The 23,172-nt window shown below is 40.2% G+C and overlaps 1 protein-coding gene across 1 annotated transcript; it reads right to left on the bottom strand.

Moving 5' to 3' along the window:
* Nucleotides 1-1,302: 1,302 nt before the first annotated feature.
* SLC39A6 (solute carrier family 39 member 6) lies at nucleotides 1,303-17,629 on the bottom strand. The gene is made up of 9 exons (XM_054381824.1): nucleotides 16,886-17,629; nucleotides 15,512-15,692; nucleotides 15,075-15,244; nucleotides 13,592-13,804; nucleotides 11,982-12,051; nucleotides 10,514-10,891; nucleotides 3,190-3,270; nucleotides 2,319-2,509; nucleotides 1,303-1,455 (listed from the first exon to the last, which is right to left on the bottom strand). The coding sequence occupies exons 1-9, from the start codon at nucleotides 17,627-17,629 to the stop codon at nucleotides 1,303-1,305; spliced, it is 2,181 nt and encodes a 726-aa protein (XP_054237799.1).
* Between the last annotated feature and the right edge of the window lie 5,543 nt (nucleotides 17,630-23,172).

Raw genomic sequence — 23,172 nt, 5'->3', positions numbered from 1 at the left:
TGATTTCTGTGATTGTTGAACCTAGCTAGTCAAGACAGCACAATTCTGTTACTTACGTAAAAGCTGTCCAATACTCACATTCCCTTTTGCAAATCCAAAATTTATTTACTTTGCCATTATCTTCTTCATCTTTCTTCCTTTGGTCACTTTCAGGGTGCTTAAAATATTAACACTGTATGCTCGAACTACATGCTTCCATATACACCTGTGATTAACCTTACCATGCTGCTTCCTTATATATGCTGTCAAAGAAACTTTGCTCTTTTGGATTTCTCAGCTTTAGCTGTTGCAAAGAATACAAGTGTTTTGCAAGCACAGGTTTGTGTGCAATCCCACAGAACTAGAAGCAGTGATCTCTCCCACTCAGCTTATTTTCCAAGTAAATAAACACTTTACTTAAGAAAGTAATAAAAGACTGTTTGCCTCAGTCTGTAGCACTCTTCCCTTTGATATCAAACAGACTTTAATACACCTTTGCCATTTCAAGCAGCATTAGGTTGGGTATAGAAGTACTTTAAAAGTACTTTTGATAGAAACCACATGCATTTGAGCTAGAGCTATGCTTTTACAATCTAATAGCTGTACTTTTCTTGCTGATTTGAGAAATGGGTGAAGAGCAACTCGTATCAGAAAGGATAAAACAAAACATTTGCTGTAAACACTTAAAATAGGATTTCATGGGAATTTGTTTGGAGTGGAAACCAACTGGAATGAAACACAAGACTCCACAAGCTATTGAAAGAACCACCACCACAAAAAAGAATGAGTGGCCTCATCTGCCACTCTATGTAAACATGGTGGATGCACAAAAGATGAGTTTCTATCAATATAAACACGTCTTTTGTTTTGTTTCACACTGTCCACTGTACTCCATATCTATTGATTTTGATTGAGCTAAAATAAAAACCACTGTTGTTTTGTTTCTTTAAAGCAACAAAATCACTGAAGTATAAAAAAAAAGTTACATTACATATAGTAAATAAACTTACCTTAAAAAACACCCCACATCCTAACCCCCTAGAAAATAACGCTTTAATAATTTTGGCACTTTCACCATGTTCTCCAAGTACAACTTTCCACAGTACCAAATGCAATGCTACATCCTAAGTGAAGAAAACAAACAAACAAACATACAGCGTTCATTTCTATCAGGGAAGAAGGGAGAGAGGGACACAACAATAAAGCACATCAGTAAAAATACCTACTCTATCTCAAACGTACCTCTCCATTAAGGAATTTAATAGGAAAAAAACCCTACCAATTATAATTTATAACACCAAGATCTCTTCCTGGCAACCAGGATTAGAGGTTTATGCTGAATACAATCTTGTGTTCAAATACAGAGATGAGCAGCATTATCCCAAAACCCAACAGGATCCCAGCATTCTGTAACAAGAAGTAACCCCAGCGGCTGCATCCATGATCGCTAGCATCATTGTGGAGCATTTCAGGTACCTAAATAAACAAGAAAGTGTTAAAAGCCTTCAAAATAAACAGTTACTTCAAACTCAGTTCTTCAACCATGAGGCAAGAGGTAGCAGAGAATTACTCCTCCAGTCTTTTCCACTGACTGCATTACTACTACTCCTTGACTTGTCACTCAATATGAACAACATCAATGTCTACTTTCCTATTTAGAGACAGAAGGAATCTGTAATGTTCTAATTACTGCTTTCATTATAATTGTGTTGATGTCCTAAACCAACCATTTGTTCAGGATTATTTACCACATCACATCAAGAGTTTTATCCTTCAGAAGCTAGTTAAGCCTTCGTGAACATCCACCAAATACTCTATTTCTGTACAAACACACTTCTGAGGATAGGCTTTAACACAATTCTGCCTTCATCCCAAGAAGCAATAATGATGTAACACAAATACCAAAGCACATTTGGTGGTGCCAATAGCATGCAGCTTGCAGTCTTACTGGTTATCTGCTATCCTAGGCATTCTCAGAAACAATTTTTTTCACTCTGCTTCTGCTGTTAACTGCCTCTGTTTAACACCCAAGAGAAACAATCTCTGTTCCTCTCCATTTATTTAGTAAACTAAATAAAAGCAATCTTGCACCTGAATATTTAAGCGAGCACTTAAACTGCATACTTATCAGCACCTTGGAGCACAAAAAAACAAGTTAATTGAGGGAGAAAAGATAGAAGGATATATAATTAGCATGAATTCTTAAACTATGTATATGAAATTCAAGTAGGTCTTTTTAGAAAACAAAATTAAATCAAAACCACCCCCCTGAAGCCAAACATTAATTAGCGTTAATTCTCAAACTGTTATATAAAATTCAAGCAGATCTAACCACTTACCATATCCACAAGAGCCACATACATGAACAAGCCAGCAGTAAGTGCAAATATCCACATTGAAACATTGTCTGCATAATGACCAATGAGAATCCCAGTGGCCATTCCAAGATAGGCCAGCATAGCTGACAGGGCGTTATAAAGCACAGCTTGTTTGACAGTCATCCCAGCTTTGAGAAGCACAGCAAAATCTCCTGCAACAGGGAAAAACCCAAAGTTTTCATCCTCAGGTAACTATTATAGTATTCACGAGTTCTCCTCTTGCTTACAAGATTATTAAGCTATTTTTATGCTATTATCTGCCTTATTTTTTTCCTTCACAAAATCAGAAGTCACTGGGGGACACAATGAAAAAGCACATATGGAAAACACAGCAGCAAACACTGTAGGTTAGTAACCTTAAAGTCTTAGGATTATTGGAAACAAGCAGCTTTTAGTGTAGTCTGCATTTAAACCAATGCTGCAAAGCACTGCAATACATGATAGGCATAAGCATACAAAAGAAGTTTCTAAAATATGGTATTCCCACTTAATTGCATAAAGCAATGGTAATGATTCCATTTATTATCTTTTAACTGCTCTTTGTACTGTAGCTTATAACCAAACTATACAGAACAAGTTGTTAAGCAGCTGCAAGAGACACCAAGTTTTAAACAAAGTAGATGAAAATATTTAGTCATAAAAGGACAAATAATTCAATTAAGAAATAAAATAGTCATTAGATAAGTTAGAATTATTCTTGAGTAGACAGTCTGACACAGATGGAGTTTCCTGTTCAAATTTCAAGAGATTTGATTCTGTGACACAGTATAATCCTCCAAAATGCACCTGTAAATACCCATACCTGTAATACATTGAAAAATTGGGCTCTTACCTAGCTCATGAGGTAATTCATGGCAAAATACAGCCACAGAAGTGCTTAAACCACTAGATAACCCTTCGGTAAAGGCTGCTCCTATGAAGAGACAAGGAAAAAAAAATTACTGCATATTCAGACATCAAGTACATAAGCAGTGATGCAGAAGCCTGTATCAGATTAAGACATATTAATTGCAGAAGCTTGTATCGGGTTAGGACATAATAGTTCCACTCCAATTTTTTTATGCCTGTGGAAGCACTTAAACTGGGTATCTGTCTATGATTCATAAGTTTCAAAAGCAGAAGCAACGTAGAATCCTCTAATTAGTTAAAGCAAACCGAATTCATTATCTTGTTTCTAAACTAAGCCACATATCATTCAACATGATCCACAAAAATCCTCAAAATAAAAGGCAATAAATGGAAATAATGTCAGAAAAACCACCTTCTTTGTTTGTTTTGTTTTTTTTTTATTTTAAAGATACAGGCATGAAGGCAACTCAAGTGCCTCCAAGTCAGGCACTGGAAAAAGGGTAGCCATTTCAATAGTAAAAGAGGCTATATAGCCATGTGCATCAGCAGTGAAAGACTGAGTTCTAGGCAGCTTGCACAGGAAGTGAAGTATCGTACTTTAGGCGGAGGTAAAAAAAAAAAAAAAAGCCCCTCCCCCAAACCATAAAAATCCCTTAAATTAGTCCAACAGTCCTCAACTTCCTTTCCTCTACTCTTTCTGTTGCTTGCTATTTTTCTTCTTTGACAGCAGCTCATGAGGAACCAGTACACAGCAGCGCTGAAGAGCTGAACCACACAGCACAGGAAGTCCCTGGTTGCCTGGAAAGCCTCGTCAAGGGGTGCAGCAGAACCATGTCCAGCTTCTCTTCAGCTGCTACCAGAAGCACACCAGCCAATAAGGTGCTGCCACTGAGCAAAGAGGTACAAGGCCACATTATAGTAGTTGGCACACAAGTACTGCTCACAAAGGAAGAGCTACAATGGCAACGAGACCCCAGGAGAAAACCCCCTCTTCTCCACTGGGTTCATCACCCTCAGCACCTCAGCAGCTTCTACCCAGATATAACCACTGAAAGTAGACACTGCTTTCCAGGTCTTCAACTGCAAGAGATGACTAATGGTTCTCCCTGCCTGACAACAGCAGCTTTTCTTCTGGGATGCATGCTGTGGCACCTAGTAAAGTAGTGATGCAGTGGGCACCTTTGGATGAGGGATAATGAACAGGGGACTGAGAGTCTTCAGAGGAGGTCTGTGGTGGTTTGAAACTGTCTTTTTTAATTTTTCCTTGCAAAGTTCAGAACAGAGAAAGTGAAAGAATGTAAATAAGTCACTATTGGGTGTAAGAAAGCAAAATAACGATTGTTCTAAACCCTTCCATTGGATAGATAGAAATGTTTAAGAACTATTACCCAAAACAAAGTAGGCATTCGGCACATTCTGCGTTCGGCAGTGGGGGCAGTTGCTGGGCTGTCTGGTTGCTGTTTCTTCTTCTCTTCTGGCTGAAGATAACACACTGACCTTGGCAGTTAAGTTAACAACTTTCTGCTCTAACTAAACTCTGCTTCTCTGTCCAGGGGGGTCTGGGGGGGGGAAGCTCCTGGGAGAGGGAGGCCCCTTTGGGAGGGTCCCCTTGGGGGGGGAAGCAAAGGGAGCTTGGTTGTGTTTTTCTGTTGATTGTATATATTTGTAAGTGTTGTGAATTTTGTATATTTGTACATATTCATTGCATTTCATCTGCTTGTAAATACAGCTTTTCATTTGCTTCCAGACTGGGCTAGCCTGGTTATTGTCAGTGGGGGGGAATTTCAGCTCACACCGACACAAGGTCCTACGGAGGTGTGGTAGTTTTAGGCTGTTTCTCTTCAGACTAAAGAGGAAGGCATGATCAAAGCAGCAATGGAACAGGAAAGCATCAGCTTCCAGATGGGTAAAGTTTAAAAATAGCAAAGCCTTACAACAGGAAGAACCCTCTGCCCCCACTTGCAGCTGCTGATCTGAAGAACATGGTTAGCAGCAATGAGAGGAGAAACGAGCTCTGCCTATCTGAGAATGTTGGTTCAGCACATTAGATGAGGGACAGCAACATAAGAAAGTGACAGGAGATCCCCTCCCATGCAAGGTAAGAGGACATGGGGCCAACCTGCTGACCAGAGCTACTGCCCAGAGAAGCCCATTGCTTGCCCACATACTGCCTTGATGATGCTGTAGAGAAATCACCAAAGCAGTTGTCACTTGGCCTGTCATAGATACAGACTGCCCAAAGAAAACAGAACACAAGTAACATTTTTTTCTTTTTAAACGTACATAAAGGAGTTCCCTGACTGCACAAAGCTCCAGTACACATGAATACTGTCTCTTGGTCAAGATCAGAGTAACATTAAGAATATGGTGACAAAACCAAGAAAAGCTGGTGGATAAAGCTACTTATAAACAACCACACAAGACATCACCATTTACATGAGTTTTCAGCTGTGAAGGTGACAGCACTGGGCAATCAATCCAGGACGTTCCTTAATTGTGTAGGTGATAGTTTCCCCAATACAAATTACAGACAAGCCAGCCAAGAAGAGATGTTCTACTTGACCCACTGCTCACAAACATGGAAGACGCAATGACAAATACAGCCAAAAATGGCATCAGTGAGCATGAGATAACTGAGCTCAGGATACAGGAGGAAGCTGGAAAAGGAAGAAGCAAAATTAGGACTCTAGATTCTAATGAAGCAGACTTTGACTTATTTAAGGAATTACAGTGCAGTATACCCTGGTAATCAGTCAAAGGGGAAAAAGTGTCCAGAAGACGTGGCTGATTTGTAAAGCACTCTTTGAGTGGATAGGTGAACTACCCTCTTTGTGCAGGAACACAAAGAATTCCAACAGAAGACACACCCAGTTAAGCCTAGTGTGTCTTAACTGATTCTGGCAATATTCGGGCAGGGGGGTTGACCCAATGATCTCTTGAGGTCCCTTCAACCTTTGATATACTGCAATACTGTGACAAAGACTAGAAAAGCAAGCACTAGAAAAACAGAAACAAAGATTGGCAATGACAAGGATAAAAGCAATAGAACAAAACAAAAAACAAAGACCAAAGCCCAGCTGGAGCTAAGACTAACAAGAAACTAAGGAGAACAAGAAACAGTACAGGAATACTAGCTGAAAAAACATTCATGAAAAATTTGAGTCTGTTGATGGATGGGTAAGTGAACCAAGCAGTATACATAAAAAGAGGCTGAAGCACCAACACCAATTTTGTCTCAATCTTCACAAAGCACCATTCCAGAAAGGGACAGTAAACAGCAGAGGAGCAACTGATTAGAGATACTTTGAAAAAAAACATGGAAATGCTCAGATGCATCCCATGATGATACTCTCCCAAGGGTGCTGACAGAGTTGATTCATGCAACTGCAAGGCTGCAGTCTATCATCTATGGAAAAAAAAAAAAAAAAGGTGCTATAGAAGGCCCATTATCCTCTAGGAAAAAGATAACATTATTCCCATCTTTAAGAAAGTCAAAGAGTAAGACTCAGGGAACAGTCAGCCCCACTTCAGTTCCTAGAAAGATCACGTTGAATATCCTCTACAAATGTCTGACCCAGCTTGAGGAAATAACTGACTAGAGAGACAGTAACTGCAGTGTATATAACAGAACTTGATTTCAGTAGGATTTCTGACACCACTTCCTACAGCAGTCTCATCTAGGAGCAAATACAGAACTGACAGATGACTGCATATTGGCTGGACTGCTGGGCTAGCAGGTTTTGATGACTGGCTAGTACCAAGTGGAGGTCATCAGGACAAATACTGCAACCCATTTTCTTCAATATCTTCACTAATGACCTAGGTGAAAGAGACTGCATCATCAGCAAATCTGCAGACAATGACAAGCTGTGGTGCAGGGGGAAAAAAGGCTGAATTGACACTTCAAGCACTAGAGCTTCAGACAAGGAAGACCATGGCAAACTTGAAGACTAGGCCAACAGAAATCTTACAAATATCAGAAGTGAGAAGTTCTGCATATGGGGCAGAATAACCTCTGACTGGCTGAAATGGCAGCCTCCCAAAAGGATGTGAGGATTATGGCTGACAAGTTGTATATGAGCCAAGAATGTGCTCTCATTGCAAGCACAGTAAGTCACAAACTGTAGTCTTCATAAGACCAGCAGACTACGTTCTTATGCCCTAAGTACTGGTGAGGTTGTTCCCAGGATTCTCTGCCCACTTTGGGGTGTCCCCAGTTCAAGGTGGATATGAACACTTTCCAACACAGGCTGACAAGATGATCAGACATCTACAACATAGGGCCTAAAAGCTTGAGGAAGCTAGGTACATTTAACCATCCTTTCCACCAGAGTAAGGGATGGTCTAACCTCTGCTTCTAAATACATACAAGCTGGAATCTCCCCATCTATGGAGGTTTACAGGGCTTGGCTGGCCCAATCTAGTGTTGGCTGACCAAAAAGTTGTTTCATGCAGAGTTTGACTAGATCACCTCTAGAGGCCACCCACTTCTGTGACTCTATGATGTCCAGTTCAGAGATGCACGGTGTGCAAAGCAAAAGCTATTTTGACTTAAGCCCTCAGCAAGTTTTTCCACTGCACTCTTTAAACATTCAGTCACAGGAGCCTACACAGTAATTAACAGGTAAGTGTCAGAAGTTGCTGGTACTTGACTAGCAAAAGAGGTTATCGGTGAACGTTATTCATCTTTTCTAGGTATTGGTCTGTTTCCCCCACCTCCAAACACTCCTTTATAGTTTTTAAGTCAGACTTTGAGAGACAGGCAGGGCAGCTACAGTTATCTCAAACTCAGAATTCTTCAGCATTCAGGCTTCAGTTTCCGAAAAGGCTGAATAAGCAGAGCAAGGCAGAAGGTAATTGCCCTCTCCCATGCCTGCATCCTAAATAATCTAAAAGTTCCTCCATATTATATACCTTTTCCCAGTCTTATCACTTTTTAAAGGAAAACTAAAAATACAAGAATTCAGCTTTATCACACATTGTAAATCTAGTTTGAGGACCACACAGGCAAGCCAAACAAAACCTGATTGTTTTGCAAAGTACCTAGGTGGCTTTATGCTGTACAGATAGCAACCAAAGTCCAAGCTTACATAACAGGAATATCTATTTTTATTTTTCACTGCTAAAAAGATGTCTTGAAATATGAACAAATCGAAGACTACATTAATATATCTGTCATTAGCCCTCTGGAGAAATCGATTTAATAGTGTCATGGTATCTTAAAATATATTTTTAAAGATGCTGCTTCTCCAAAAAAAAAAAAAAAAAAAAAAAAAAAAAGAGCTAGAGAAAAAAAGAAATCTATATGCAAGATTAGTGCAAAAATAGCATTCTGCATTTTAATTATTTAGTTGAAGCTACACAGAAAAGTTCAAATCACAGAAGATAATTTTATACAGATTAGTCAGATGCAACTGTTCGATGCTTTAATGATCTTATTCCTACTTAATTAGCATGACAGATTTGAGAAAAAAGAAACTGAGGGAAGTTATGAATAATAAATCACATGAATGAACTTAAGTGAAGGGTTACTCTGGCTAAAGCTATCTTCACAGGAGCACTTACATCTTCATTTATATACAAGTAAAATACTACAGAAGTAGCATTGGCATTTTCACATCATCAAATCAATGTTTTTCCATAATATATTTGAGCACATCAGAGCTGAGGGAAATCCACATTTCCATTAGCCTGAACAAACTACACAGCACGACTCTAAAAGCTATTGTTCTCACTTGTTCAATAAGCCTTTATTAACCTTCCTGATACTCTCCTTTTATAAGTCATAGCTCCTTCTCAAATCTCCCTAATGCTAAGAGGTAATTGATTTTGCATGCCATTTGTATGCAAATCCTCCTCCTTCTACCACATTTTCACTACTGTTCTGCTCAGAAATATCCATTCCATGCTTCAACTCCAGCAAAAATGAGATTAAATCAAAATGTGTCCTTTCACATTATACTTTCAATTGACTGAATCTGATCAACTGCAAATATGGCTGTGAGAAAATAGTTATCATTGGGTTTTCTCCTCAAACAGAAATGAACTTGCTTCTACAGTAAAATTTACAGAAAGAACAATACTACTGAACTGACCCCAGTATGCTATACAAAATGGAAATTAATCCAACACCTGGAAAGATTAGTCTTAAATACTAAAGTCAAGATTATGAAAGACCAGCATAAGAATTGAAGATTACTGATTTGACTTCACTTTCTAGAACTTATTTTAAATTTAAAATATATGTAGTCTAGCTCTCCTTCTAGGAATAATAAGGGAGTTCCCAAACCTGACCTCCCAACCAGAAGTTCAAAATATTCAATCTGTTTTTTGTGATAAAGAAGTATTTTCACTGAAGCATTATCAAAAAGAACTGAACGGCTACAGCATGGACAGGAAAAATTTGGGTGCAAACAAAAAAAGGAACAGAAAGATAAAAGTTCTGTTTACATGTAAGACAATGGTTTATCCTGGCTTATATTAAAAACAAAACCAAACAAAACAGCCCAAACAAATGAACAAAAACCCCAAAACCAAACACACACAAGAAATGGTGACTACTGAGCCTAACTTTAAGAAAATATTGAGGACAATATGAGTAGTGTTTAAGAAATTTTTGGGGTTAAATATCTGTCTAAGAAGAGAAACTAAGTGTGTTTTAAAACCAAGTATAGCAGACTAAGCATATAATGGAATTTAATTATGCTACACTCCTTTATATGATACAAGCCCTCAATCAAAAATATCTACATAAAGGCAACATACAAATTCTTTGGTATCTGCTCTATGAATCATATTTCTGGCAGGTAATAGCTAACTAATGACCTATCAATTACTACCTCATTCACATGCTCCTAAGATACAAAATCAGCACAGACTTTAAGTGCAATTCTGCTCTTCAGTGGATAGCAAGATGTGAGAATCTGGATATTACAGGACTGGTACGCAAAAATGTGAAACTGTAGCAAACAATGCCTTGGACCAAAGTAATTTTACAGCAAAAACAAACACATGCCTACCTCACACAGCATAAAAATCATACATATATGTTGTCTAACCCATTTGGCTAATATGCAGGCTAAAGCAGACTGAAACCAGGGTCCCATTTCATGTAATTTGTTTCATTTGTCGCTTAATACCCAGGTTGTTAATCTGGAGGTTTTTCTTATTCATTCAGAGCTGCTATCAAACAGAAGTTTAGGGTTCAAAGATCCACCACTAGATACTTGTGTTGCTAACGAAAAGCAACAGGAAGAAGATTCTGCTGCCCTTGCACACAAAGCTGCAGTGTCTCACACAATACTTACCAATAGCTAGGCCATCACTAAAATTGTGTAGTCCATCTCCCATAATCACCATCCATGCCAGAGTTGCTATTCCAGCATCCTTCAGTTCTTCACGTGAGTAGCGCTGACTGTGACTATGGGGATGGTGGTTCTGATGATGGTGGTGATGCAGAATATGATGGTAGTCATGGTGATGATGACTAAGATGATCTGTCTGTCCTAGAGTATCATGTAAGTGAGAATGACATTTGTTTCTACAGCCTCTGGACACGTATTCATTGTCAACCTCCTCATGATGAGAATGAGCTATCATGACTTCTTCTTCTTCTTGTACAGTCGGCTGCTGAGAAATGAAGGGTGATGGATCTTGAGAGTCTGTCCCCAGATAGACCTCAGGCCCTGTTACAAAATCCCAGAGTATAATATTACATATTTTAAAAACCACCTAGGAAGCAAAGATACATTGAACAACTTGAATAAGCGATGTAGTGAAGAAACTAGTAAGTCTAAAGTTAAGAATGATGCCAAAGCTCCTTGTACAGGAGGCTGTTTTTCCCAAGAGTTTTACAACTTCATTTTCTCTAAACAGATTTCCAAGATAATTCCCAAAAGTTCAAAATAAGTAAAATCATTTAGCGTCTGTCCCCTACTACTGAAGCAGCCCCTACATTATGGCCACAAACGCCTCCTAAAAGTTAAAAGTTTTCAATCTAAGATCCAGTGTAATTTAAAAAGAGCATAATTCTGAAAAATCCTCTATTTCATATAAATAGAAGAGCTTAAGTTTGAAAACCTGAAAAACACTCAAAAATAAAGTCATTACCACAGACCATGAAATGTAAACATTGGTGGCACACTCAGGTTAGTAATTTTAACTCCTAAAACTTGCTGAATTCTTCCCCTGCAATTAAATTTAAAAATACACTTTTTTTTCTATATTATCAACAATTCTTTCATTAGTTACAAAATTATTCTGAAAATTATTCTCTTTTAGCTAACTAGGATCTAGTAAGGTGTGTTTTCGCTTACGGCATGATTCCAGGAACATGTAGTCATTGGCAATCCACATACTTCCAAGTAACCTCTAAGCTTTTAGATTATTCACCTGATAAATAAACTTAACAAAATTCAGACTTAAGCTGTACAAAGATCTAAGTAATGGACCTAAAACCAAAGAGTCAAAAGAGAAGTGTAGAAGACAGTAGGTACAGCGGTATTTGCAACAGGCAGAGCCAGAAGAGTTTCACAGAATGACTTTGATTTCTGCTGTTAAGTACAGAATTAAGAGGCTTAAGGTTTCAAAACTGAATTCATTGCTTTCAACCTACTATCCTTTTTAGAGGAAAGAAGCAAGCAGAGATAGTCTTCTATATATGAATGTACAGACAATTTTTTTTTAAAGTTTTCAAATAGGCAGTGATCCAACTGTAGGTGTTTTCTAAACAGTGCTGCCACAACATAATAATTGTGGAATATTATTAAGACTTACGATCATCTGCATCTAACTTTTCTTCATTCGCTGAAAACTTCTTACTTTCTCCATCATCTTCATTTTTTTTCTTATGCCAAAAGAAAATGCTGTAGTTAATATTTTACTTTTTTCTCCAAATATGAGCAACATTATATTCACAATATTTATGCAGCCTGCACAGAAAGTGGACAACATGGAAGCCTTACAAAGAGCACAGAGTGGAACACCAGAAATTGAGCTAAATAAACCAAGACAAAGGTCCTCAGGTTCCACAAAACGAAAAAAAATGAACAAAAGAACCCCCCAAAAAACAATACCCCACATTTTTGTGCAAGGAATAAGCAGAAGAGTTCATCTGAGACGCAAAACGCATCAAATACTCAGCAAAAGTTATTCCTTTAACTCTTTTCCACTGTAATGTCAGTATGTTTTCTCTAGTGTACTGAAGGAAAACCAAGCAAAATCTCTAATCAGTGCTCACTAATGTCTGCATAACAACAATGTATGTTCACTGAATCAGTACCGAGGAGGGCATAATCTGACCAAACAGGAAATCTGCTCCCTGTGGTTGAAAGGAGGACACAGATAATACTTGCATGTCCTCTCCTGGCAAATAAATTCAACTAGATATAGGGAAAGCGATCCTGTTGCTTGCAGTTAGTTTAGCTTCAGGATAAACCACACCAAATTCTAAGAGCTGACAAAGCATCTGCTCTGAGACTGCTGCCTTCATGGCCAATTTAACAAAACAAAGATTATCAGTCATTGTGGTAGCCTAAAATCTAGCTATTTTTAAGATAAGTAATTAGTAGTTTACTAACTTTCTTCAAGTAAAGCTTAAGATACTACCAACTTTTACTCTATCTTTTTTACGACTACTACTCTATCTTTATTGTTTATTCCTGGCTACACTACCCTTTAAAGAACTCAATTACCAATAATTGGCAAGTTACCAACATTTATGATCTGCCAAAATGGAGATATTTACCCTCCACATAAAAACCAGCATAGCTATCTGAAAGCTGTCTTGCTCTTCTTTTTATGGGGTGTAAAGGGAAAGAAATCAGGGGCTTGGCAGACCACATTTCCAAATGGAATGCTATCCGAAGTCACTTTCTACAGTGTAGTTGGATGCTTATTTATGTAAGCTCGTACTGCCACCCTTACCAGTTTTGTGCAGGTGCCTCCCTCAAGAGAGGTACAGTAACTATCTACATAAGGCCATCTTATTTCATCCAGTATAACATTTAGGTAACATTCAGATAGTCATATTATTGCCTTGAGATGTCAGAAAGAAGTCGAGAATGAACAGTAACTTCTTAAATGATTTTGTTAAAACAAAGAACACAGTTGGGTATTTACTTACTAACCAACTCGGTAGTGTCACACCTGTACTAAGTCTACTTAAGGAAACAGCTCAGAGCTCTTCCACAACAGGTCTACGTGAAAAGGCTATCTTGTACTTTAAAAGTATCTATGTGTCACTAGTGTTATAATTTCATTTATATTAATCAAGTCAGGAGTCATTATTAATTCCAGATAGATATATCATACTCATGAAATTTTTTTATGGATATTCAGAAATGATCATGGCATACAATATGGCTTCAAAATATTGCTTTCTCTACCTTTTTCTTCTTGTCTTTAAACTGCTTTATCAAAGTGATCAAATGCTCCACAAGAAACATGAAATACAAGCCTCCAAGTGCTGTAAGTCCCTTCCATGTAGAATCTAGGTAAGCACTCTCCTCTGCACTTTGAAAAACAAGATGTTTGAACATAGAGTCTTTGTTTTGTTCAAGTAGAGGTTTTTCATGGTGATGGTGATGGTTTCCATGTGACTAAGGGGAGAAACAAATGGTGAAAGTCATTATATTCAAAAGAACTGCTAACATAAGAGACATAGAAAGTATGCTTCACATTCTTTTCCTGAAGTCTGGAGTCCAGAGTACACAATTTTCATTGAGGAAATGGTCTGGATACAATCTCAAACAATTATGAAGGAATCCGTCAGCAGGAAGAATCACTGCGAAGACCAGGGGTAGGTCTGGTATTTACCCTCTCACTGAAGCTACACACATCCTGCTTAATACAAAATGCACAACAGCCCCCACAAAAATTCTTGATATGGTCAAGGAAACTGCACTTTAAGTAGTAGTCACAGCCAGCACATCTATTATTTCTCCCATCTAAGAAAGCTTATAGGCTTCAAAAACCTTTTTCTCTAAGAAACTTCACAGTAATTTCCTTCTTTAAAAGAAGTCTCACATTTTTCTGCTCCTCACTGGCTACTGTCACATCCTAGAAGTTTTTTGATTCTGAAAATCTTATTCGCATGTTTAGATTTACATAATTTTTGCATTTGCCGTGTGAAGTTAGCTGAAAGGAAAAAGAACCAACTGAATTACAGGCAGGGGTCAGAAATCACCAGAACAGCTATGGTCCTTTTTGTCCATCTTATCTGAAAGCTGGAACAAGTTACATTTTTGAGGGGGAGAGAGGAGAAAGGTAGAGCAGGGCAGAGGGAATGTCTATTTCAAAAGCTTCAAGAAAAGCAGAAGTTTATTAATCATATTCCAATTTCATTACCCACATTATATAATAGTAATATGTAAACCAGAAGTCTATCAGGTAATGTTTTCCCAAGACTTCAGAAACGCTTCATTCTGATCAAAAAAGTTACAGTGGATAAGCAATTAATATAAGTAGCTGATTACAGAAAAGAGTGGTTTAGCTATTCCACATTTAAAGTGTACAATGAGCAATTTCCACTATCTTTGAAGTTCATTAAACTGGAAAAGAAAAGACATTGCAGTAAGTGGCTGAAAACATTTATGCAAAATTCTTGCATGCAAGGAGCAATGAGTGATTTGGCAGCATATATGACTAAAAACAGGAAATAGATTGAGGGATAATAGTGTGAAGGACACTAAAGACTTTGAAATGAATAACACCATTCCAAATGGGAAAGTTTTCTATCAAATGCAACATGACAAGCTTGAGAAATGACTCATCAAATACGTATTAATTAATAAGGATATAAATTGTCACTAAGATATACAGATAAGCGTGAAATTCTCTTTGAGATAATGAACAATAATTACTACTTACATGTGGAAGGAGATGTAAGAAAGCATCTCCACTCAAAGTCCCGACAGCCAAGGCCACAAGAAAACTTAGGAGAAACTTGAAAAATACGCGATTCATCAATGGCACCAATATAACACCCAGTAAGGAAAGAAAACTGATGACTGAGATGGATATAAAGCCACCAATCCAAGCTAGTGGGAAAAGAGAAGCAAAAAGTAACAAGAATAAATAATAGCTGTATGGTATTTTGTCTGCAGAACACTCCTGTTATCAAACACTCCTGATCCATCAATTAATCAGATGTTAACAAATGGTACACCACAAAGATTTCTCTCTAGACATGGTCTAGTGCCAAAAGGAATTTACAAACTCCTTTCAACTTCATTCAAAGCTTCTCAGTTTTATAACCAACACAAATCTGTTTCCAGTAAGTTTTTACTCCATGTTAAAAAACCTACCTATTTGCAGAGAGTAACTTTTTGGAGGAGTTTCAGCTTTTTCACTAGTTGCATGTACTATGCAGTATTTGCCATCAATCTGATTAATAAGAGCTGGACAGAGGTAACTAAATTCGGTAGCACTCAGCAACACCTGAGTGCCCATTCCATGGGACTGCAGCAGTTTTGATGCACTGGAGCACTGTGGAAAGATAAACATTAAAAATTAACCAGAACCATGGTTCTCAAGGATCTCAAGATCACTGCACATCCCATTTTTAGTGAAGGGCAGCAGCACCACATGAAAACAGCTGTATCAACATTAGGTAACAAAGCAATTCAGTAAGAGCTGTACTTCCACCTCCCTTCTGGCCCAGAAAGCTAGTTTGGGAATCCTCATCAATAAGGCATAGGTATCACTCATGCTCAGAACAAGGGGTCAGATGCTTTGCTATGTGAAACCGTAACACTTTTCACTGTTTCAGAGGCAATATATGGAAGTATTATCAAGGTAGTAGTATCAAGGCTAAATGCCTTTTGTAAAAGCAATTATTACAGAAAGTCTTGTACAGAACATGTCCCACATACTCTTTTCTCCAGGAAAGAGCTCCCCACAGTACAAACTACACTCTCAGTGGGCTTAAGTAACAGTAGTACTTCTGCTCCAACCCTGCAGACCACAGTAACTGATGAATTCACCACCTGGGATCATACACTACACAACACTCACTCTGAATCATCCATCACAGCTAAATACCTGAGAGACACTTGTTAAAGCTTCTAATGAAAAATGACCTGACAGTGTTAAGAAATCTATCAACAACGTAACTATAGACTTTATCAGCACTAAGTTTTACTGTTTTAAAGTAAGAAAACATTTTGCAGCACTCTTTTTACAGTTGGTCTCTGCAATCTTAAAGAAGATGGGTACTGCAGTTCTACACTATCTGCCATAGGATTATCTAACCCTTGCGAGGCAGTGTTGGTAAAAATGACAGGTTTGTTTGTTTCTTTCTTTCTGCACATTATTAGGAAAACATGACATATTCTGGCTTTACAGCAAAACAAGTTTAAAAATTTGAAGTGTTTTTAATTTTTGTAATGTTTTAAAATAATATAAATTTATAAAACCTAGTGTATGTTTATACTTAAGCACATATTTCTCTTTAGGAATATTTAATAATCAAATTGCATACATATGTTTCTCTGAGCTTGTGAGCATGACACAGCATTGCTTCAAAATATTAAGTTTCAAGGAAAGTTGTTTGCAGGCATTTTGCTACAAGTGCCCTTAGACCACAAAACTTGTCATCAAACAATAAGCACCCAACAAATAAGCCAAACAGCACTCCTGGTGGATCTGGATTCCCAAGAACACAACAGAATCAGCCTCACCTCTTGGGTATTTTGTTTTTTCAGTTTAGAATTCAGGTAGCTTCCTCTTTCCGATTCCTTTGGTGATACATGAGATTCATTTGCTTTGCTGTTCATCAGCCAGCTTGCGTTGCTGCCACCTGTGACATTCACGGCATTAGAGCTAGTCAGGCCTAAACGAGCAACCAGCTTGACACCTCCAGGTTGTGCATTGTGTAATTCAGAGTGGCTGTCGGTGGGAGCAGTGATGATAGATGCCATTATTTCATTAACAGTGTTCTTGCTGCGTACAAAGTTCTGCTGATCTCCTACATTCTCTACTTTATGAGGTTCCTTTGAATGACTGTTCCTGTGGTGTTTGTTAGCATCAGACTCGTGGTTTGGACAAACAGTTTTCTCAGAGTTTTTACTCGGTGAAACATGGTTATGATGGTGATGATCATGGTGATGATGGTCATGATCATGATCATGGTCATGATCATGAGCTATTTTAATCCTTTTCATTTTATCGATACCTATGTTTTGGAGCAGTTTTCTAAAGCCTTCAATTGACAGAGAATTGTTTTCTCCATAACGATGAAAAAGTTCTTGAAGGTGAAACTTCTGTATTAATCCTGCCAAGTCAGTATTAATGCCACCTGCCTTTTCTGGAAAAGTTCTCTCCGCTGCATGTACAACAGTAACTGTATTCACTTCATGATGGTAACTTTCATGCAGTAGCAGGGAAAATGACACAAGGACAGTGACCAGTATTGTACTCCCCATTGCAGCTTCTTTTTACCAGTAAAAAAATCTATAAAGATAAGAAAGTTTTAACAGCTTGCACAAAACCAATCACACCTTCTTCTGTAATAGATGTTCATAATTTGCTTAAACAAACTAAATTCACAACAAACCCAAAGAAGATATGCTCAAATTATCAATAAGAGCAGCAAGAGAAGAGTAATTTAAATGGTTACGCATCTAGCATTCTCCCAGATGCATGGCCTCAGGCAGTAGGAGATGATGATGCATACTACAGTGAGGTCACTGGCCATAAACACCCCCAGGTGTAAGCTTACCCTTGTTTAGCTTGGCCTCTGTCCATTTTCTAATGCAAGCTAGCAATCCAGCATACTCAAGAGTGCTCCAATTGAGCTTTAGGTTAGGATTTTCTTGTCCTTGAAACAAGCCTTATGATCTCTCTATTAGCAGTGAATAAGTGGTATCAATCACAAGTTACTGATTAAAATAAAAAAAATCTTAACCTCCCCTCACAGGATTTCTCAGAGCTCTTGGCAAGTCGGCAGAGCTTGTTTTCATCACACCACGCAAATTTTTTATGCTGTCACATTCTGTCTGCGTTTTAAAACTGTCATACAGCTCCTTTCACCAGGCACTGCTGTGGACCAGATGTTCACAAGTGTCAACGTTCACGAGTTGGAATCTTTGAGGTCCCTCCCAACCCAAACTACACTGCGATTCTGTAATAACTCTAGTAAAGCTACGAACTAACTGGTATTTAGGCTGCATACAGGACCTCGTTAGAGGAATACATCAGCCCTTTTTCAGGCAGGGACAGAAATAGCGTAATGCAGAGAAACTCACAGTTTTCAAAGAAGCTATAAACAACCTTAAAAACCCAGCATCACCGCCAGGACCCGTGGCAGGGCCAAGTGCTCACGCTCTCCGTTAAAAACGGCACCGGCTGGAGACGGCGTCCCCAGTGATTCGCACTCCGCAGAGGGCCGAGCCTGCGGTCAGGCCTGGCCCGCGATCCTCACCGAGAGTACGAGCGGGAGAGAAGAAACGGCCCCAGCACTTTCCGGGCCGCATTATGACCGCTAACCCTCCTGCCAGCGCACGCCGGGGGCGGAGACGAGCGCGACACTGGACTGATGCAGCGGCCGGCCCAGCTCGGCCCGGCCCGGCCCAGCCCAGCCCCGCCTCACGGGGCGGCAGTTCAGCGGCAGTTCCCATGCCGGCTCGCAGCTGCTGCCTCCCGCTCGACCATAAGGCGCCTTGGCCCGCCCGGCAGCCTGCGAACCGCCCCTGGAAGAGTAAGAAAAGAAGAAGGAGGTTACCTTACCAGCTGCCGGGTCGGGTCCCGCTGCGCCGGACCCTTCCCATGCCACGGCCCGCGCGCGCGCCAACCGCCCCCTGCCCCCTCCCCTTCCTCTTCCGGGTACAGCGGCTGGCACGCGTCTCTGCGGCGGCCAACCGGGATGCGTGGCGAGTGTCACGCGGGGCTGGCGGAGCGCGTGGCGGCGACGGCGGAGCGCGGGAGGCTTCGGCCCTGTGTGAAGCCGTCGCAGGCGAAGGTGTCGGGAGGGAAGAACCTGCTGCACACTTAGCTTCCATCTACTGCCGCCCAGGAAGAGCTGTGGCAGCTGGGGAGGGCAAAGGAACTGTGAGTCAGTGGCAGTGGGGAGGTGGCCCGGGAGAAAGACTGCCAAGGTTGTCCTTAGTTCCAGAAATGCTGAGATTTGGATTTAAAGTTGCAGAATGGTTTGGAGTGGAAGAGACCTTTGACAGTCACCCACCTCAACCCTCCTGGGGTGAGGAGGGATGTCTTCAGCTAGATCACGTAGCCTAGAGCCCTGTCCAATCTGACCTTGATTTTTTCCAGCAATAGGGCATCTGTCAGTGTTTCACTGTTTCAACCTGTGCCAGTGTTTCACTGCATTCATTGTAAAAAGGCCCTTCCCTACATCTAGTCTAAATTTCCCCTCTTCTAGTTTAAAAACATTATTCCTTGGCCTATCCCAGCAGGCCCTACTGTAAAGATTATCCCCATCTTTTTTTTTTTAGGCCTTCTTTAAGCATGGAAAGACTGCAACAAGGTCTCCCCAAAACACTTCTCTTTTTCTGGGCTGGATGACTCCAACTCTCAGCCTTTCTTCATAAGAGAGGTGTTCCAGACCTCTGATAATTTCTGTGGCCTGTTTAGTGTTGTTCAGAAGATGGTGGTTTACTGGCAGGTGTGAAATTCTCCCAAGAGTTAAAATCAACAGAAAATGAGAATCAGAGCAATTCTCTCTGAAAACACAATTAATTCTGGGCTTTCAGCCATGGTGTAGGTGAACTGGGTGTGGTAGCCTCCCTTAGTCTTGGAAAATGTTCTGTACAAGTCCCAGTCCCGAGAAGAGTATGTGTGTGTGCTGGTTTAAGGCCAGACGGATCCTCTCTTGCCCCGAGAGGGACAAAAGAATGACACTCACACAAATGGGTTGAAGAGTGATGGAATGTTTAAATGGAAAAGCAGTTGGTGAAACTACAAAACACTACAAGCGTAGTGGCAAAGATATCCCAGAGTGTACAGAGTCCCTTACAAAACACCCAAAGACCTCCCAACTCTTTCCTTCTCCCCACCTGAGAGTATATCCAAAACCCCCAGGGCTCTTTCTTCCCCCCCTACTGCTAGGCTAGTTTCAGGCTGGCCAGGTCTGAGACTGCCACCCCTGGGATTTCTCCTCCTGGCATTAGGCCTAGACAGGCCTAAGAGGCCTTGAGATACTCCCCCACTGTTACCTGATAGGGAAGCATCTCCCACGGGAGCAGAGAAGGAAGAAAGAGGAAGAGAATGACTTTACAGCTGGATTTATAGGGCACAGGATTTATAGGTAGAAATATGCCATTTCTCATGTCCACCTTATTGGGTTGGACACTCGGGACACTGGAGGTGTAACTTATGTGGCAGTAAGAGGAGGCGCCCAGGTTAAACTACCACGGTGTGTGAGCAAGCAAGGACTGGAAGTGTACTGGGACTTCTTGTACAGAACGTTTTTCAAGGCTGTGGGAGACAAACAAGGGGTAAACAGGTAAAAGGCAAGTGGTGTTTTTTCATGGCATTGACTAGGGTACTGTGGTGAGCACTGCTCAGTCAAGCCTGTCATGTTTAATGATGTGTCAGAAGAGAACTGTACTTGGCACAAGTGGACAAAGAGACAATAAGAAAGGACTGAGATCACCTTGGAGAAAAGGCTTGAAACTTGCTGAAAACATGCTGCTTTCTTCTGAGCAGGCGTACTGTATTTTTTGACTGTTGCTTTGCTATGCCACTTTTCTTAAGTGGCCATGACTGGTGTGTGTCCCAGGCATAGGCTCTCTTTCTTCCACTGCTTCCTGAGTTCTACTTTCTACTATCACATTGATTAATATTGCTGTTAGAGTGAGTGTCGTTCTGCTTACCCATCCCAAGTAACTTTGGAATTTGGTTTCTTGTGTTACATATTGCCAAGGTTTTTAGCTTGCTGAGTGAGAAAGCAACACTGAATACTGCCCTAGGATCTGCCTTTACTGGTAGCTCCTAAGTGTTATGCCAGTGAATTAAACTTAATATCCAAACCATTCTCGCCTATCTTTCTCCTGCTCTCTGCTGCTCTGGACAGTACCACTCTGCTTGCCAGTCAGGACGTGACAGATCTGTCTTCTTTATGCCTAATACCTCCATCTCTGACTGCATTAAACCTCTTTGTGAGTTCAGATAACTGAAGGGCAAAAGGGAAGTATGTTTTGTGAGCAACTCCAGAAACAGAGAGTAATGGATTTGTTCCAGGCAGTAGATTTTTGAACTGTTGGAACAATTCTGTGTCCCTCAGCCATACCTTTTTATTTTTTGTTGTTGTTGGGTTTTTTTTCATTCTACTGGAGGAGGAGAAGAAGGAGTCTATAAAATGCAGAAGTGGTTGTTGGTTTGTTTTTGTTTGTTTGTTTGTTTTCTTTAATGCTAATTCATTCTAAATGAATACTGTTTACCAGATGTCTTTGTAATATTTCAGTAACACAACATTTATGCCTAAAATGCTTATGTGAGGCATCTGATTGTTGTAAATGATTTTTTTAAAAAATCTTTTCAAATTGCACTGGCTAAATGATGGAGCTGGTTTTCTTAGCCTCTTGAATGCATCTACCATCTCCAGCTGGTTGATTGTGTCAGATCTGCAGTTTCCTCTCACATTTTGCCAAAGTCATTTACAGATCAAATTATCAGAGCCTAGGTGACATAGAACTGGTCTTCAGTGCAAAAGAACTATTTTAAAATTATTTTTATTTATTTAATTTTATTTTGATTGCTCAACACACATAAGCTAGGCAAAAAGAACCCTCACTGGTAAAAATAATCTACCTGAAAAAACTTACTTGCAGTAAAACCTTGTGGTTGGGTTTGTTTTATGATACCTGAATTGATCTTAAGGTAAAATCTCATGGTAAAATTAAAACACTTTAAACATTTTTGTTCTTTCTGCTATGCAATGACTTAGTCTGAATACATGTCCAGCCACGAGCTGTGGAGTAGCTGTGATCACGTAAAACAAAGGTCTTGGCATCCCTTGTGAATGGTTTAATGAATGTATAAAAATCTCTCAACCTGTGGACAAATGGGAAGCATTATTTAGAGAGTCAGCAGAGAGCAAACTGGAAAGCAATTTGATTGCTGTCTTAATTTGTCCTGAGACTGCGTCTTAACTACAGCATGTAGCTTCAGGCTTCTATTTCAGAGAAGGTATATTGGGAATTGAAAAGATCATCCTCTATGGGATTTTTTGTTGTTTATTTTTTCCTCTGGCCACAGCCCAGAGAGTGGTGGTGAATGGTGCCACTTCCAGTTGGCAGTCAGTCACTAGTGATGTCCCCCAGGGATCAGTGTTGGGCCCAATCCTGTTCAATATCTTTACTGATGATCTGGACGAGGGGATTGAGTCCACCATTAGTAAGTTTGCAGGTGACACCAAGGTGAGAGCAAGTGTCAATCTGTTAGAGGGTAGAAGGGCTCTGCAGAGGCACCTTGACAGGCTGGACAGATGGGCAGAGTCCAACAGGATGACATTTAAGAAGTCCAAGTGCTGGGTGCTGCACTTTGGCCACAACAACCCCATGCAGAGCTATACAGGCTGGGCTCAGAGTGGCTGGAGAGCGGCCATGCAGAGAGGGATCTGGAGGTACTGGTTGACAGCCGGCTGAATATAAGCCAGCAGTGTGCCCAGGTGGCCAAGAAGGCCAATGGCATCCTGGCCTGCATCAGGTATAGTGTGGCCAGCAGAAGCAGGGAAGTCATTGTGCCCCTGTATGCAGCTCTGGTTAGGCCACACCTTGAGTACTGTGTCCAGTTCTGGGCCCCTCAGTTTAGGAAAGATGTTGAGATGCTTGAACACGTCCAGAGAAGGGCAATGAGGCTGGTGAGGGGTCTGGAGCACAAGCCCTATGAGGAGAGGCTGAGGGAACTGGGGTTGTTCAGCCTGGAGAAGAGGAGGCTCAGGGGAGACCTTATTGCTCTCTACAACTACCTGAAAGGAGGTTGTAGCCAGAAGGGGATTGGTCTCTTCTCT

Source organism: Indicator indicator, chromosome 6, assembly GCF_027791375.1.
Source record: "Indicator indicator isolate 239-I01 chromosome 6, UM_Iind_1.1, whole genome shotgun sequence".
Taxonomy (NCBI): domain Eukaryota; kingdom Metazoa; phylum Chordata; class Aves; order Piciformes; family Indicatoridae; genus Indicator; species Indicator indicator.
The sequence above is the reverse complement of the archived record's forward strand: the minus strand, read 5'-3'. Positions and strand labels throughout refer to the sequence as shown.